At 39.1% G+C, this 18808-nt stretch overlaps 3 protein-coding genes across 6 annotated transcripts in view; 2 read left to right on the top strand and 1 right to left on the bottom strand.

Moving 5' to 3' along the window:
• The window catches only part of LOC137194230 (laminin subunit alpha-3-like), a 54909-nt gene extending 52973 nt beyond the window's left edge, over nt 1-1936 (bottom strand). Inside the window, exons 1-2 of one of the 3 annotated variants that reach the window (XM_067605921.1) lie at nt 1018-1936; nt 281-433 (exon numbers count right to left, since the gene is read on the bottom strand). In XM_067605921.1, the coding sequence (XP_067462022.1) occupies nt 281-433; nt 1018-1281 (417 nt within the window). In that variant the 5' untranslated portion in view covers nt 1282-1936. The remainder of the gene's footprint in view (nt 1-280; nt 434-1017) is intronic. The other 2 variants (XM_067605919.1, XM_067605920.1) reach the window with 2 other exon arrangements.
• Nucleotides 1937-2500: 564 nt separating this feature from the next.
• vps4b (vacuolar protein sorting 4 homolog B) lies at nt 2501-11864 on the top strand. Of its 2 annotated transcripts, XM_067605926.1 has the most exons (13): nt 2501-2783; nt 3950-4061; nt 4361-4461; nt 6373-6484; nt 6861-7011; nt 7191-7249; nt 7417-7536; nt 7729-7885; nt 7990-8138; nt 9648-9729; nt 9814-10033; nt 10148-10288; nt 10378-11864. In XM_067605926.1, exons 1-13 carry the CDS (start codon nt 2763-2765, stop codon nt 10477-10479), a joined length of 1527 nt encoding a protein of 508 aa, XP_067462027.1. In that variant the 5' UTR covers nt 2501-2762; the 3' UTR covers nt 10480-11864. The 2 variants fall into 2 exon arrangements, with proteins under 2 accessions (XP_067462027.1, XP_067462028.1); XM_067605927.1 differs by lacking the exons at nt 2501-2783; nt 3950-4061; nt 4361-4461 and adding an exon at nt 4900-5130.
• A 134-nt stretch (nt 11865-11998) lies between these two features.
• Nucleotides 11999-16577, top strand: kdsr (3-ketodihydrosphingosine reductase). Its single transcript, XM_067605928.1, has 10 exons — nt 11999-12616; nt 13453-13542; nt 13840-13896; nt 14044-14109; nt 14203-14298; nt 14819-15010; nt 15338-15421; nt 15537-15620; nt 15723-15824; nt 15972-16577. The coding sequence occupies exons 1-10, from the start codon at nt 12428-12430 to the stop codon at nt 16089-16091; spliced, it is 1080 nt and encodes a 359-aa protein (XP_067462029.1). The 5' UTR covers nt 11999-12427; the 3' UTR covers nt 16092-16577.
• The last annotated feature ends 2231 nt before the right edge of the window (nt 16578-18808 follow it).

Raw genomic sequence — 18808 nt, 5'->3', positions numbered from 1 at the left:
ACAAACTCTTTCCTAGTCAGCAGAGTCTGCACCAAAAAAAAAAACAGCACTGATGATAAATATTAAAATACTGCAATTTAAGACTTCACACCACTTGAGCGCTCTTCCAATTGTCTCACAGCAGCAAAGCAAGGGCCAAAGCAGAAAACACTTTCCTTCTATTCCCTCTGTAACACCCTGGTGCTATATTTTACTGTCATCACAGAGCAATCATTATTCACACTGCAGGTAGCAGCAGGTAAATAGTTGTTCATAGCAGAGTAAAGTATGATAATCTCACCTGCCCAAGGTCCAAGGTAACATTCACTTCGTTGTAGCCTATTCCTCTGGAGAGAGGTGGGCTCTGCCACCACCGCTCTGTCCCATCAATAGCATTGGTCACCGGGTAGGCTCTGTTTGGGTCCTCAGAGCTGCAGAAGTCACAAAATTGACCCTGAAAGGTGTCAAATTGCTGGTATTTAGAAACACTCACACCTGGATGATCACAGCAAACTGCATGCACATTTCACGTTGACTGGAGGAACTGGCAAAGAGCTAACCTACTGCAAAATATGAAAAATATTGACATCAATAATGCAAGTCCTTTCAGATCTTGAGTTAGGAAAAAGATGTGGGGCATGTCATTGTCAGACTGCTGTTTTTACAGTAATGTGGGGCATTTCAGAAAAACTCATGAGGAGGCAAGACCGCTGTTGAAAGGGCATTTCCTTTCGAAAACTTGGGACTCAACAACAATGGTGTAAAACTATTTCTGGCAATTGTACAACAGAGCAGAGTTGTCAGGGTTCCCCGGGGCGCTCTAAAAACTCACAAAGTCAGACATTTAGCACAATATTCATTAAAATAACTAAATCTGTCATCAAATTTATATATTGAATCTAACTTCCTGTTCACTATATATATCAGAATACAATATCATAACGATTGAAGTGCATGGCTAGCGCGCCTATGGATTTTTTTACGCACGGACAGAACGTTTTAACAAGATCGCATCTATTTCCCACATTATTCTCTTACCTGTATATTTTGAGTGGGAAGTCCAGCTGTCGGTCCTCCGACGAGCTTACAGTATAATTCATATTTCGCTGTCCCAGCCTCATCCTGACCACAGGTTGCTGTTGCAGAGATACGAGCCCCTTCAGCAAGGTTGAAATACGGAGGACTCAAACTAAAACCTATCAAACCATCAAAAGAGTCTTGTCCGTTTGTGTCCCTGAAAAGTGTGATCGAAAAGGTAAAAAATACAGCGAGGAGATGAGCTCCTCTCATCCCTCTCGCCATGTTCCACAGTAGAGATCGCTGTAGATGCTGAGAGCAACCCGCAGCGTGCAGGTCTTGTCATCTATAGCTGTCCATGAAATGCGCCTAATGGGCTGCGCGAATTACGCGCGAGGCTCTTTCAACGGGACGACACGTCCTCTAATTTCAAACAAAGCTTTAAGTTGATCCTCTGCTGTTGACGGTGATAAGCTCCCTGTCGGAAGCATGTTTCCAAACGAATAACACCAGCTTTTCGTCTCCTTCACCAAACTGTGCGCCACACTGGAGCTATCAGGTGTCAGGCTGACGATGGTCTGAGCTCGACGCTAATCCTTCATGTTGGGCCAAAGGTCTCCTGTCACAGTTTACACAGCGTTGCCCAGCAGCGGCTTTCTTTTTTTTGCTTCTCTTTTCTTTGAACAATAAGAAACTCTCTTACCCCCCACTTAAAAACATAATGAAGCGTTTTTATTTGTTTAACAAGACTTTACGGAAAACTTTCTTGTATTCTAATTTTACAATCATCTTTCAGGGAGCCGCGTATAAAGTTGCTGTGTGTTAATCAAATCAGACACTACAGTGTGCCAAATTTACAGTATTCTGACACTTCTGAAAATATTTGAACTGGCTGCTACTTAAACATGAATGCAAAACAAAAACCAAATCGTGTATAAGTCCAAACAGAAATATTAGATTTGGATTATTAAATTAAATTAAATTGTCATGTGGTAAATATGGCAGCTGATAAAAACAGCTTCTACTGTATGGTTTATACTTATTTCTGCTGTAATATTAATTTTATTAAATGTTTTTTTTTTTTATTGTTTTAATAGTAAACTATAGTAGTATGTAGAGGAGCACCCGAGACAAATTTTCCTCAAACTTGTGAAGGACCCAACCTGTAGGTTTATCAATGGGGGTCTAAACATTATTGATCCTTTTAAAATGATCCTGCAGCGACCTCTAGTGGAGCAAACACTCATCACAAGTGACTCACCGGTTAAGTGTTTTGTTTAGTTTTGTTTTTATGTCGCGCACGCGCACACGCACGAAGCTTAAGTCCCAGGTTTTACGCTTCAGCCTTATATAACAAGAGCTTCCATACTGAGTTACAACCAAAACGACTCCTTTTCTGTCCTCTCATTGTTGAGGTTTACTCTCCCAAAAGGATTCTCAATTAAATTAAATAATTGTGACATTCTTAAACAGTTGTTCCTACTTGGCCAATCAAAACTAAATCACAGCACCTTGTGTTTCTTGTATTCGTAACTTGCACAACAACAATTGCATGTCGTGACTCACTCGCAGGAGGGTTTTCCGCGTCCCAGCATCGCTACCATTCCTCTGGCTGGGCAGACTGCTTTCTTGGACGCATGTGTCAGAGTTGAAGGGAGCGATAAGCAAACAGGAACTTGTTAGGCAGTGACATAGACAGGATAAACGAAACAAGACTGGCGAGGACCGCGGGTTAGATTTGTTGTTTTATTATCAGAGGACTCCTAATGGAGCCCACAAATCTACAGGTAGGATGAATACATGCCTCGAAGGAAGTTCCTTATTTGTTTATGGATAGGAGAGTAACAAGTGGAACTCTGATAGGAACAAATGCACCGAGTGAATCATAATCCATGTGTGCAATCTGACGGGATTTGACAGTTTAGTTTGTGTTTCGATATGTATTGTCAAATGTATTGTGTGTGTAATTTTCTCTTTATTTTACCCGTATGTTTTTGAACCATGAGACAGAATAAGCAGTTCGCAGTTTGAGTACAAGACAGTGCTGTGACAACAGTGTTTCTGCACTGCAAGAGCTGACTGAACTCTGTCATTGACCATAAATAGTTATTCACATTAAGTCCACAGATTCAACGGCAGTCTGTGAAATATTAGTCATTCGCATTTAATTAAATGTTTTAAGCAGAGAATGTGGACAATTGATAAATGATAGACTTCATATATTACTATCTATCTATCTATCTATCTATCTATCTATCTATCTATCTATAACTTATAATTTAACTGATTGAGAATGTTTGTCTATCACGTTACCAGAGCCACAGCCTATTTACTTTTTTTTTACTTAGTCAGACAAGCAGCCAAAGATCTAATTATCAAATTTATTATAATATGAATGAAGAAAACACTTCATGTAGTGAAGCTGAAAAAACATCTGTGGAATTAATATCATTAATAACAAGTGAATTTCATATTGGTGAACCTGCTCCATTGTCCTGGTTTTGTACATGCAGGTTCACTGGCATTGCTTATTAGGATGTTTCATGGAACTGGGCCATCATAAATGTTATTAATTACATCTGGTGTGTTTTCTGCAATGACAAGTCAAAACATCTGCTGTGAATAGGGTCCATTGTCACATGGTAAATTAGTAGTCAGTCAATGCATTTCTCATTTTAGCACTAGCTCAAAGTAAGGACATTTGTGTAAATTACTGTGATTTATTGATAAGCTGTACTACTAACTAACTGTACTGCTACTAATTGCTATTTGTATAACAACAACACAGCACTATATTACTTTTGTTTCAGCTGAAGCAGATTGGTGCAGCATACACCAAAGTTGCAAAGTCACAGGGTTTTAAGTTCACATAGAATTGAACATGTAGCAATTTCCGTAGAAACAGAAGGTATGATAGCATCTGAAAATATTAATTCATTTATAATTCATTCAGAAAGCTATTGCCGTAGCACAGAAGGCCTCACAGGAGGATCAGGCTGGGAACTATGAAGAGGCCATCCGCTCCTACCAACACGCTGTCAAGTACTTTCTGCACATCGTAAAACGTGAGTCACCATGACTAGAAACATAATGCACCTAATGTCACACTTACAGATCACATCTACATAAAATGTGACATATCAGGTCATCTTTACTGTCTGAACATGAGTGTCCATCACTATCATCGACAGGTAGCCCAAGAAACACCTACATGAACATTACTCATGTACTAATGCTTTTTGTATGTGTGCACACATGGCACTATTAATTTTTGCCATTTCTGTAATTTGTTATGATGTGTTGTTTATAAGTTGTCTGTCACAAGAATGAATAACTTTGCAGAAAATGTTGTCCCTCCCATCAGGTGAACCCCAGGGTAAAGATGGCAACCAGAAGATCAGAGATAAATGCAAACAGTACCTGGACAGAGTGGAAGAGCTACAGGAGTACCTTGTGAATAAAGAGGTTGTTACAGAAATTAAATACATAATATTTGTTTAACAAATGTGGACATCATTTTCCATGATGATAAAATCAGAATATACAGTATGGGTCAAAACTGTGTGGATGTGCTGCAGCATGAGAGGACTGCTTCTTTTAGAAATGTTTAACCTAATTCAAGATAAAGTGTCAGACAATTGGCAGATAATTTATGATAATATACCTCATGATAGAATGACTGGTTTAATAATACGTTCATGGTTCATTCATAGTTTTGTATAGATTAAATTTGGTTAACCACAAACCAAAGACATCATAAAAAAAACAAGCCACAGGAACTACAAATAATAAAAAAGTAGACAATACAAAATGTTAGAAATAAGTTTTTGTGATATTTGCCTTTTAAAAACGTGGTAATGTATCCTGAACGACGCTACGTCTTGACGTCATCACATTCCGTACACGCGAGTATCGACTTTTCAATGCGGAAGTTCCCTCCTCGATCTTCCTCGGGAGCGATCTAAACAACGAAAACAAGTCTAAGAAAAACCTAGATTTTCAAGTTAACAGTCTATTTGTGAGGCTAGATACCAAACCAAAGTGTTTCAAAGTTGTCAACTCACTGCGGTGGTAAATTCGTTTCGACTACTGGACAAGTGATCAGCCCTTATGGCTACCAACAATAATTTACAGGTAAGTTGAGGACCAACCTCTGAGCTGGCTAAAACGTGTAAATAAGCTAACAAAGTTGTTTGCATCAACGACTACACTACAAAACCATCCTAGTTGTTGAATCGGAAATGTCTGACCTACTTTTATTGGGTGGTATTCGGTAGAAATGCTTCCAAAGATGTAAACGTAACGTTTGTATCGTTAGCTGCTAACTAGCCTTGTTAGCTCACTTCGCGTTAGCTAATCAAGGCTTTGATTCGACAGTTAATCTGTGAACAACAAAAATGACCACCATAAGCTTACATTGTGGCTTTTGTAAGTAAAAGGCTGGTGTTTTCCGTCCGTATAGTACACGCAGCTATGGCAGTTGTATAATAGCTTTTTTATGAGTTTTTGTTAACTTAACAAGACAGCTAATAAGATTAACTTAACGTTGCTAGCCAGCTTGTTGTATTTGGCCTCAACAAAGATATCCACGTCAAATAGAAAGCAAAACTGTTAGCGTTTTATTCTGTAGATTGTGTTACAAGTACAAATTGTGTTACAGTTGTGCTTTATAGATACGATGACCAAAAGGAAGTGAAAGCAAGTGCATTCAAATTCAGGTTCAGGCACTCTTCCCTCAGTGTGTCTAGTGTCATCACACGGGATGAGTGAACTTAAAAGTTATGTGTTTTACATACAGTAAAGAATGGTAACTATACACCTATGGGGAAGTTACCTGCCGCTGACATAACGATGGAAGTATGTGTCCCTTATTTTCAATTAGGGATGCACCGACCCAACTTTTTCAGTTCGGCCGCTACCGAGTACCGATCTGATACCAGTGTTTAATTAATAAACTGTATGCTTCACTGTGTGGAAGCGACTTAGATCATTCTTCTATATGTAAGGCAACATCAGGCTTGACCTAAACTTTTCTCTCCTAACTTTGTAAAACAAAATGAAATATAGATAGATAGATAGATAGATTTACTGAATTGTTATTTATTAAAATAATGTTATCACATACCAGATCAGCCCATTGTCACTGATACCTGATCCAGCTATTTGAATCAGTATCGGACCAATATCAGTATTGGTAATGCTGCATATCTATTTTCAGTTAATTTCATAATCCTCTCTGCTTACATTTGTTACTTTGCATTGGTTGGTTGAGATGTGTTGAGGCACCTTCAATTTTTTTTACAAATCTATTTAATCTGTATTAACACTAGTACGATATAACTAACATTGTTCTATGTCTTTTTTTTTTAATTTTAGAAAGCCATTGATCTTGCCAGCAAGGCAGCTCAAGAGGATAAAGCTCAGAACTACGAGGAGGCTCTGCGTCTGTACCAAGCTGCTGTTCAGTACTTCCTTCATGTGGTGAAATGTAAGATATAAGACAAACAGCACATTGGCATTAACTGTACTGTATCTGCAATCTGATGATGACAGCTGTTTGCTCAAATGGGAGGCCATAATATGATCATCCTTCTTGAAATGGCTGTAGCCTGTTGTAGGTCTAATTACATGTGGCCTCAAATTTCTCTAAGTGACATGCGAATCATTCTGCACACTGTCATATAAGTGGTGATAGTGTTACTAATGAAAAAAAAGTGTTTGATAATAGTTAGTCTTTTTTTTTATACAGCTGTCGCTTCATATACCAAATGCTAAGAAGAGGGTGATGTTCCTCTTAAAAACAAATACTCAAACCTGAAATAATTTTTGTGTACCCTTTTTTTTTCTTTTCTAATTTCTGACAGATGAAGCCCAGGGAGACAAAGCAAAACAGAGCATCCGAGCAAAATGTGCCGAATACTTGGACAGAGCGGAGAAGTTGAAGGAGTATCTAAAGAAGAAAGAGAAAGCTCCTCCTGCTAAGCCTGTCAAAGAGTCACAGTCTGATGACAAAGGGTGTGTTTGTGGGTGGGGCAGTAGGATATGTCTGCTCATGTGATGCCATTCAAATCTGGTGGAAAATCGATGTTCCTGATTACATATAGAAAAATATAGGCAAAGTTTATATATATATGTGTGTGTGTGTGTGTGTGTGTATGTATATTTTTTTTATAATTTTATGTTTGTGTGTCCAGGAATGAGAGTGATGAAGGTGATGATCCAGAGAAAAAGAAGTTCCAAAATCAGCTCTCAGGTTAGTAAATTTCCTTTTGAGGAATATTAGGACTACCGCAAACTTTAATTTCTTTGATATGACATGAGGTGACATAATAATCTCGATTTCTTGTGTGTTACATACTAGCCGTCATAATATAGGTATTATTGAAACATCTCAATAAATCTAGTATTTTGTTTTTCCAGGTGCAATTGTTATGGAGAAGCCAAACATCAAGTGGAATGATGTTGCTGGTTTGGAGGGAGCCAAGGAGGCGCTGAAAGAAGCGGTTATTCTTCCAATCAAATTCCCCCACCTTTTCACAGGTACGTAATCTTATGGACATAAATAGGAAGATCATTGTTCTGAAATGATAGAATCAAAGATCTTTGTTGCATTGAGCTGTTGAGTCAGGCTGTAGAACTGACAGTACATCACTGAGGGAGTAATGATGTTTTTTCATTGATATTCCTTAAACACTAATAAAGTTTAAATCACCCTTTTTGCTTGACTGATAGGAAAGAGAACTCCGTGGAGGGGGATCTTGCTATTTGGACCTCCAGGTACAGGAAAGTCATATCTGGCCAAAGCTGTTGCCACAGAGGCAAACAACTCAACCTTCTTCTCCATCTCCTCGTCTGACCTTGTCTCCAAATGGCTGGGAGAGAGTGAAAAGTGAGTCTCATCATCAGTGACACACAGAAACATGAGTTAAGCATAGAAACATGATTCAGCATGCTGCTCTTTACTTTCCTTAAAGCTTCTCATCTGCTTTCCAGGTTGGTAAAGAATCTTTTCAGCCTTGCCAGGGAGCACAAGCCTTCCATCATCTTCATCGATGAGATCGACTCCCTGTGCGGCTCAAGAAGTGAGAACGAGAGCGAGGCTGCTCGCCGTATTAAGACAGAGTTCTTGGTTCAGATGCAGGGTAAGTCTGATGAGCTACAGCAATTGTTTGTGATTGTTTTACCACAGATAAAATGAAACTTATTGTCTTAAATCATTTCATTTGAGATATAGTTGTCATGTCAGTAGTACTTCAGCAGTATTCTGTGGAATCTAAAATGGCAATTTAAATAGAAAATGCATGTTTATGCATTAAGTACAGCTTGTACTTTCAGGCCCTTTCTTCATCCTACATTTTTATTGGAATCTCTGTTGTGGCATATTGTGGGATAAACAAATATGTCAGCATATAAACTCAAGCTGTGCACAGGACAAAATTATAGCTGCAGTGTGCAGGTTAGAAGGTATTGATGAGCATCCTTGAAATATTTGGTTGGTTGGTTTGTTGATTGTTCGGTCACTCAGTGAATATGTCCAGTGGTTGGCTAAACATTCAGATACATGTGTTCAAGTTGCCTAGCCTTTGTTTCAGAGCCTGGCAGTGGGTGGACTCTTCTCCTGACTTCTCTATATCCACTCATATATTACTAAGTAAAGCGTAAAGAATTTAAATGTTAACTGAGCGTTGAATCACATTGGACAGTAAATTGCTTTTACAGCACTATAAATCATTGCTTAGAATCAAACATTACAGCTTGCTGCACTCCTGGCCACACCTTGAAACAGATGTCAGAGCAGAGATATGCTCTCCGACAAGTGAAATAAAAACACCTGCTATGACATCACTGATTGAGGTGTGGCTGGAAGTGAAACATTTTTTAGATGAAAACTCACTGACTGCCTTACCTTAAAGGTAAAAAGAAATCATAGCCACTTTCTCTATTTTAGTTAAAAGAAATGATTAAACTACATCCCACATTAAGTGAAAAATGTGTATAATAGAGCAACACTTCATACATTAAACATCCTTAATGGGATTCATAGTTCGCAATTTTATTTGGATATACAAATTAAATTGACAAATCAAGGGGGTGGAATCAAAAAGATGATCAAATATAAAATATAATGCAGTCCATTACGGAGGTAATGCAATAAATTATTGATGAAGCTTGCTTATCTATTTATCAGCTTTGATCTCTATCACTTGTTGTGTTTATATGTGTCACATGTTCAGAAACTTGCTTAGTTTACAAGATGCCTCCCAGATCCTTACACATCTCATCTTATGATCACTTTAGTTTGAAGATGACAGTAGCCACGCATTAAATATGTGGTATATGCTGTGTTAAGTAACACTTCTGCTCTTTTTCCCTGAAGCTAAATATTTTATTTCATAAAAGTGTATTCATTTTATGTGAGGTGGCACACTGTGGGGAAACCCAGAATAAACAGATTTGAATTGAATTCGATAAGTGTTGAAACACGAGGAACAAGTGCACCCCATTTCTACATTTTATGGTTGTTGCCTTGTGATGTAACATGTGGTCGCAAATCTGTAGCAAGCCAGAGGGGCCATCACATGTCAGTGAAAGAAGACTATCATTGTTGAGGTTTTAAGTGTGTTTTTACCCTGACCTTTTGTTTTTTGAAGGTGTGGGCAACGACAATGAAGGAGTGCTGGTACTTGGGGCAACAAACATCCCATGGACTCTAGACTCTGCCATCAGGAGAAGGTACTTGTTATTAGTTAATGAATACTGTTTGTGACCAGGTTGTGTTTCGCTTGTGCTCACTGTACATCAATGATACCACCTCAGATTTGAAAAGAGGATCTACATCCCGCTGCCTGAAGAGCACGCCCGCTCCTTCATGTTCAAGCTCCATCTGGGCTCCACCCCCAACAGTCTCACCGAATCTGACTTTGTCACTCTGGGCAAGAAAACAGATGGATACTCGGGTGCAGATATCAGTATCATTGTCAGAGACGCTCTAATGCAGCCAGTTAGGAAGGTCCAGTCAGCAACCCACTTCAAACGGGTATGTCTTTTAACACATCTGTCACTGGTTTATACTTTGTGTGTTATCGCTGACTATGACTAATTGTCACTTTTGTTTCCTTTCTTATGATTTGAATTAATTTTGGCTCACAAGGTACGAGGGCCATCGAGAGACGACCCCAACGTTATTGTAGACGATCTCTTGACCCCTTGCTCACCTGGGGATCCCAACGCAATTGAAATGACATGGATGGAAGTCTCTGGGGAAAAGCTATTGGAACCTGTAGTTTGCATGGTAAGGATATAAAGATACTATATTTCTATTTCTAATTTCTATGGTAATATACCTTCATATGAAAGTTATATTTTTTTTCTTCTTTTCAGTCTGACATGCTGAGGTCTCAGTCCAACACCAAGCCAACAGTTAATGAACAAGATCTGGACAAACTGAAAAAATTCACAGAGGACTTTGGACAGGAAGGCTAGGCAGGATGTTTGAGCCAAGCCAAACCAAAGCAAAGGAAATGCGATTGTTTCTCTTTACTGTCCTTGTCCCTTTTTTCTCTCTGTCTCATAGTAACTATTCACCAAGCCTTGTGGTTTGGTAAGCGGGCAAGATTACTGCTGCTGATAACCACAGAAAGGGTAAAAGATCTAGTGTTATTTGAGATTCACTACTGTCCAAAGAAGCTGAGCTAAAAGCATTGATACAAGAGGGTTGTTTGAATCATGCACTAAAGGTATTGATGATAAAAAAAATACCCAAGAAACTAACAGCAGAAATACAACACGATATTAGAAATTTGGCTATTGAAATAAAGATAATTTATTTTATGTGAGGACCAGCTCTTGTGTCCTTATGTTCCAGTCAGGGTACATCTCACTGGACCAATAAATGCCCCTTACATTTTCTCTATTTTGTATTCAGAAAAACAAGCATTTATAGTGTGTATACGTTATTTTGTGGAATGTATAATTCGTAGGCTGGGGAAGTGAAACGGGGCATGAGTTCATTGAATTTGTTGTGGTAACATGTATTCATAGTCTCAAGGTGATGGACATTATAGAGTTTTAAGACAGAGATACTCAGGATGGGAGCTGTATTAGGCCCTGGGGCAATTTTGGATAGTCTGTTCAGTTTTCTAACAAATGACAATTGTATGCTGCGTACTGTCATTTGAATTCTACACAGCTATTAGGATGGAACACCAAAGGTGCCAGACCAACCATTTTATCATTTTCAAGGACTCAATAGCTTTCAATTACTTTGTCACTCAGCTCATGGGCTTCTTTTTTCATGACCTACTGTACATATCTCCACAGGCTTTGCTTATCATTCTTAACTGCAAAAAAATTAAGCCTTATATATTAAGATGAAGTCACTGAGAATTTTGATAAAAGAAGACTGGTTTTAAAAGTTGGACACTGATGGCTCAGGTGAAGAGATCATCTTCTTGTACATTTAACAACATAGGCATGCATCTCAAAGCATGAACTTTATGTAGCCATAAGTGGCAGTGTGCACAATGTGCCTTCTAGAGAAGCTGCAAGATTATTTTTATTGGCTTATTTCTGAATTGGTTGTGATGCTTAGATATGAAGTGCGTTGTCACTACAACAAAAATGTATTATACTTGCACATTTCATGTAAGTTCTTTTGGAGATTGTTCACAACTGTACTCTTTTGCTCCTAGGGCATGCATACTGTTTCTTTGAGTTTTGATGGGGGAACATCTCTTCTTTTTACTGTAAATGTCTATACATATAGCCAATTCTTGAGCCTTTTCTTTGTAAAGAGGTCACCCATGCATACGATTTTCTGTTTTTCGTTTCCATAATGTAAATAAAAGTCATAGCTACGTCAAAAAAAAGCTGTTTACTTTTTTGTACCAAATTCATCACTGACAAAGATTTACAATCGAGATGTAGGTTCGTTATTAAAGGTTTCACTATTTAAAATAGCTAGTTTTTCACTGTTTTAGTTATAAGTCAACGTATCTGGTGGTTGGTTGGGTGTGTAGGTAGGTGTAGCTAACTGACACGGACACGACGAAAGAGGAAGTGGAATATTGCATTATGGGAGTTGTGGTTCATGGGCACTCAACAGCTTTGGGATTCCACAGAGACGCTTCGGGTTTGAGAACTACAAGTACCAAGTACGGCCGTCAAGCGTCCGTTCACAGTGCACAGTTCGATTTGTTTTGGTTTATGCAGACTGTGCTTTGTCCCGGGGAACCAAGGTCCACCGCGTAACTTTAACCTGGACATTACACACCTTTGACTCGCTGCCAAACCCTGGAACGGCTCCTCCTCCGAGGTCTGTGTTTCACAACCCCCTTTTCCAGGGCCGCCGCCTCTCTCGTAGCTCCGTTATCAGACCCCAGAAGCTGGCCTGCTAGTTAGCAAACAAGCTAACGACTGCCAGATTTCACCCATGTCCTCTGAAGAAGCGTTGAGCTCAACGATCACGGATTGGCTTTTCATCAATTCCTGGTGGCTCCTCCTGCCATTCATCATGCTTCTTGTAGTTGCTGCCTTCATTGTTGCCTTTGTGTTGCTGTTATACATGATATCGCCTCTCATTAGTCCCAAACCTCTGAAACTGAACGGGGCCCACGTCGTGGTAAGTGCACCAAATTGCTACTTGACTATTTAGGTCGGTAACGTTAGCTAACGTTAATTTATCACTATAGCTTTGTAGCTGAGATTTGGGTATTTAGATAGCTGGGTTTACGTTGTATAATTAGGTTGCGTAGGCATGTGAGCACTAACTTAACAGTAACCATTAAAAACTTTTTGATGGTAAAAATATATTTTTCTGTGTGCCGAATTGTTAACGGTCGTCATCTGTCAGTCACGATGAGTGACACGCCCACATAAATGTGTTAAAAAGCGTTATATTTAATGTCATAACTTAAACTAACTCACTTTATGAAGTATTAGGTGAACCTAGATAACAGTAAAGCTATCTAACACAACTGCAGTGACTAATTAATGTATAATGTTGTTTTTGCTAAAACTGATTTAGAGAGGTGTTCATTCAACTTTATGTTTAACTTTGTGGTGATCAGGGAGATTTGTTAAAACATCTTTCAGTATGCCATTGAAACAGCACCACAAACTGCAGCTTACATCCTCTAAAATGACCATGAATCAACACCTCTTTGAAGCATTTTCAGCAAAAAGTGATCATTATGACCTTCATGAAAGTAGGATTTCCTGCAGGGGTGTTGTATTAGACTGCATTAGTTTTAGCCAGATGTAGTTACTAAATAAAGTGTCCATTGATTTTAGTTTAATCATTTCATAACGCACAATAACCTGGATAGCTTTGTTAATTCGCATAGCCTTTCGGAAACATAACATTTCCAGTTTGCTTGCCACCACAGTCCATGTACTGAACAGCCACTCTGTATTTGACCTCTGATCAATGATCTTCTCATCCATTTCAATTTTCAGGTGACAGGAGGATCAAGTGGGATTGGAAAATGCATCGCAATTGAGTGCTACAGACAAGGAGCCTTCATCACTTTGGTGGCTCGAGATGAGGTCAGCAAAAACCATATTCAACCAGTCATTCCTTTGTGTAAACCTTAGTCCCAACCTGTTTGTTGTTTTAGCAAACAAGTTTGATGTCAAACATGGTGCAGCATGTTTTAAAGATGAATTTGCTCCATATCAGATGAAGGATTATGCTCCTCTCATGTACACCGTGTTAATACATGTACCTGCATATGAGCATCAATGTATTGAAGATATCTTATATTTTAATGTAGTTTTATAGGCTTTTAAGCATATGCATGAGTTTGCATAGGAGAGTAAATATGCACTTTTTCCTTCCTGCAGGCTAAATTGCTTCAAGCAAAGAAAGAGCTGGAGAAATTCGCCGTCAATGACAAGCAGGTATGTGGCTTTAGTGTGTATTTCAGAAAAAGACATACATTTGAGACCCTACACCTTGTATGACTCTATTGTTGCTCATACATGACATAACAGCTATTGCCATTTTGCATTAGATTATATAAAATCTTGTATAATTTCTGTATTTAGGTGGTGCTTTGCATATCAGTGGATGTTTCCAGTGATTATAACCAGGTGGAGAGTGTAATAAAACAGGTAATGTTATAATCTCTGCAACAGTGGATTATCTCAGATTCTCTTGGATAATTTCTTTCTGATATATTGAAGTTGGTTTTTCCTGTTGTACAGGCTCAAGAGAAACTGGGGCCTGTTGATATGCTCGTGAACTGTGCTGGAACGTCCATTTCTGGAAAATTTGAGGAAATGGAAGTAGACCGTTTTAAAGTAGGTACCACGGCATGTAACCCAAGACACAAACATGGTCTGGTCTATGTTCAGAAGTCAATAAGCTGTTCAAATGTTTTCACTGCTCATATCTACAACTGAGCGATAAACAAGAGCTTATTTTATGAATTTATTATACTCTATTCTAAAAAGTTCTTTTGAGTAAGGCCATGTGTTTCCATCTTATAATGGGAATGATACTTACACTTTCCTGAATGCTGTCTTGAATTCTCCTGGAAATCATTTTATTTTATTTATGTACAGAAAATACTGCCTCTCAATAAGACACTCAAATACCTTTTTGACAGTCAGACCAATGTGATCGACCAGCTTACTTAAAAACCTCTTGTCTGATTTAGAAACAAAACAATCCAGAACAAGACCAACGTGATACATTTGCCACAGAACGGTTACTTGAAAATGTGTGTTATGTAATATTTTCCAAGAAAGGAGGTTTAAATGCAGTCTGCTGTCAGTCGGAGGAGATCATTTCTATGAACCTTGGCCTCATTTCCAACAGCGTATGATGGAAGTGAACTACCTGGGCAGCGTTTACCCAACACGGGCTGTCATAACCACCATGAAGGAGCGAAGGATGGGCCGCATCATGTTCGTTTCTTCCCAAGCGGGCCAGATCGGCCTGTTTGGATACACCGCCTACTCCCCATCCAAGTTTGCTCTGCGTGGCTTAGCAGAGTCACTGCAGATGGAGGTGAGTGTTTGGCCTCTTTCGCTCGAACACCCTTATGCACACAGATTCCCTCTACACAACATGTAAACGCTTTTCAGTTCAAGGTGACTTCACAATGCATCTAGTTAAAATGTTTTAGCACATATCTGTTCTATTTTTCCACTGTTTTGCTGCTGAGGGGAGATGAGTTTTACGTCATCTTGTGTGAATATTGTAATATGATTCCCAATTTACACATTGTATCTCATTTTAAAGACCCTTTGTGTATAAAATGATATGTAGTAATATTGCCATGGTAAAATGCTAATGACATATTGTTGAGTGAATGTTGCTGCTCTTCTTCTGCAGATAAAGCCATACAATATCTATGTGACCGTAGCCTACCCCCCGGACACGGACACCCCAGGATTGGCTGCGGAGAACAAGACAAAGGTAAACATTGCTCATACAGAGTAATGCCTCTGTTTTTTTTTTATAGAGACATCGTTCCATTTATTTTTGCTCCTATTCAAAGTATTTTTCTTGTCTTTGTCCTATTCTATCCTAGCCTCTAGAAACCAGATTAATCTCTGAAACCTCTGGAGTTTGTCAACCAGACCAAGTGGCCAAAATCATCGTTCGGGATGCGGTGGTAAGAAACTCTGTCCGTCTTTCAATGAGCCACCGCTCTTCCTGTCCAATTTAGTTAACACTTAGTGAATTATTCTGAACGTTTCTCTGTTTGATCACACAGCAGGGGAACTTTAACAGCTCCGTGGGTCCTGACGGTTACATGCTGTCAGCCCTCACCTGCGGAATGTCACCTGTCACCTCCATCACAGAAGGTCTTCAGCAGGTACAGCCATGTATTGACCCCATAAAAAATGAGATGATGCATCTTAAGGAGTTCATCCTGATATAATAAATTTGACTAACATCGACTAAAGCAGTGCTCCTCCAGAGTGTGATTGATATATTTTAATTCTAACCTTCTTCTGTACAGATTGTTACTATGGGATTATTTCGGACCATCGCCCTCTTCTATCTGGGCAGTTTTGATAGCATCGTGCGCCGCTGCATGATTCAGAGGGAGCAGATGAAAGCAGCTGACAAGAGGGAGTAACAAACAGCCTTACCTTCTTCACAGCCCAACGCTCATCCTCCTCCTCCTCCTCCTCCTCCTCCTCCTCCACACACACCCTCCGTTCCATCCCCTCCTCCAAGCCTGTGCACAACCGTAGGTGGTGGCGGGGGGGGGAGGGAGGGGGCAAGCTTTGAGTGTATTTCTGATTTCAACAGGTGGGATGAAAATAAAGTGGCAGATGTTTACTCTTTGCTTGTACAGTGACACAACGCCTCCATAGACTTCACAGCCATTTTTGATTTTTCTATCCTCTCAGAGAGCATTCCAGTGACTTTTCAGTTTAATGTGGTCCACGTGCTTCTTTTTGTGGGAGCAGCCTTACTTTCGGGGCATGAGGGCAGAGTAAACATCCCGCAGGCTTGTTTTTAAAGTAGGTAGGCTTTTTGAACAACTGACAGCACAGATAGCAGGCCTCTCTGCCTCCACTCGCACAGTGTTTATTGTGTTTTTTTTTTTTTTTTTCCCCTCACAGAGAGGAAAAGCAGTAGATAGCCTGTCCAACCGGTTATGCCAAATATGGCTCTAAATTCTTTCCCATCAGGGGCTATAATGACAAACCAGAATGACAACTCGCACTTTTTGTCATTCTGTTGCATGTATCACAAAACTAGGTCCACCTTTTTTGAGAAATTTACAGTTTTCTCCGAATAAGCCCCCTACTTCTGTACCACTTTGTACCACAAGTCTTTGCAGGCAAAGCATCCTCCTTTTGGACTGAATAACCTCTGTGTTTGAAACCGGTTGTGACCCTCAGTGTTTTGTTTATGCTGCGGGATGTTTTGTTTTTGTGCTCTATGTGTGAACCAGGAACAGTTCTGAACAGTTCTCGTCAGTGATATCAACGAGAGAGAGAGAGAGAGTGTGATGTTTTTAATTGATTTTAAAATTTTACTAATGCAAAAACATCATTTCCAGAAAATAATAATATTCAAAAATTGCAGACGCGGTGTTGGGGTGAGGAGTTTTGAGTGAACTGTGCGCGTGTCTTTGTGCGTGTTTGCGTGTTTGTGTTTGCTGTGACTGAGCCAACCCCTGAGGAGAGAAAAGCCACTGGATTTTTATTGTCTCGGGAATAAACACACCAAATTATTTTCTCATCATCCCAGCTTATTTAAGAAAGGAAAGCAGGTACTATGGGTTGAAGCCATGAACTTAATTGATGGAGAAAGAAAAAAAAAAGAAAAAAAACACCAGCGCAGGTGATTTGACTTTTCACTTGTGAATTTGACCAAGTTTAATACACATTTTCGTCCATTATTTCATTTAATGTGTGAAAGGACGCGTATCATTTTTACATGCAGTTTTAATGCGTCAGTGCACATACTCAGCCACCCCAGTGAAGGTCCAAAGTGGTATCCATAATTGGTTGGGGTGATCTAAGTCAGGTCAGGGCAAGACTTGCTGGTTCGAGTCATGTCCCTGTAGGTCTAGTGAGGGCGCTAGAGATTTGTTTTACATAAAGGCCAAAATAGTAGAGGGGCTTGCATGAAAGAGTGATCCTCGTCCCTCTGATTTTGACCTGCTGTCACCCTGTCATTCACAGTCGGGACTTTTGTCATTCCCTAAATGACTCTATCGATTCCCTCCTGATTTCTGTCAAGCCTTGAAAAAAAAAGATCATATTTACCATATGACCTTATTGTTTTACATATAGAGGGAGGAAAAAGTACAATGTCGACTCTTGCAAGTCTTCCTTCGGTCCATCACAAACGGGGAGAATGTACTTTAATACAAAGCATACAAATCAGAACATAGGAATATTATTTTTTAAATACACTAATATTCGAATGCCAAAATGTGTTAAGACAATTTCTGTAGATGCAATGCATTTATTTGAGATTTATTTCGATGTTGCTGCTTTGTTGATCTTAGAGTTAGTTTGTTAAAGCTGTGGAGCAGTGTGGGGACCCATTCTAAGCCTTAAGACATGACTACTGATAAAGCTAATGCTACAAGAATGGACCCGTCCACAGGACAATGTGGCTTAAACCCACATGTGGTTTACCAGTTCATTTAATATGACTTTTCAGTGTGAAATGCCAACTGTTTTTTTTGTGTGTGTGTGTGTGTGTGTGTGTGTGCGTGCGTGTATTTTGTCAATTCTAGTCTTTGTATGACGAAAGAAGCCTTACTGAAACCCAAGATATGAAAGTGAGAATGGATGACTCATGTTTGATGATGTTCTCATTTGATATTGGTTAAAGGCATACTGTCCTGCACTCAAGAGCTTTTCATCATTGTACATTTTATTGCTTTCAAAAGTTCTCTTTTATCTTGAGGTAGCAACACATAGTTGATAGAACATGTAGCCCATTAAAAAAAAAAAAAAAGCTCTTTTGTTTTAACACCTTTAAGCTATGCAAATGAAGCCTATGCTTACGATATGTTTGAACATACAGTCAGGATTTGAATTCTGTAACAGTCACGCTAGTTCCCCCCCCTATTTAATGGTGTCATCATCAGATACTTAATATGATAAGTATTGAACATGAAAGTCATAATGTACTCTTTTGTTTCAATCTTTTTCTTGCTTTTTCGTTTTCTTTTTCTTTTTTTTTCTGCCAAAAAACTTAACACCTTCACCTTGTGTGCCATTGAAAGAAAATGTGAGAAGTGGAACGTTTCTTTGTCTTATTTTCTTACATGATAAACTAAATAAATACCTGTGAGAAAAAAAAAACAATCCAAATGCTCCT

Source organism: Thunnus thynnus, chromosome 12, assembly GCF_963924715.1.
Source record: "Thunnus thynnus chromosome 12, fThuThy2.1, whole genome shotgun sequence".
Taxonomy (NCBI): Eukaryota; Metazoa; Chordata; class Actinopteri; order Scombriformes; family Scombridae; genus Thunnus; species Thunnus thynnus.
The sequence above is the reverse complement of the archived record's forward strand: the minus strand, read 5'-3'. Positions and strand labels throughout refer to the sequence as shown.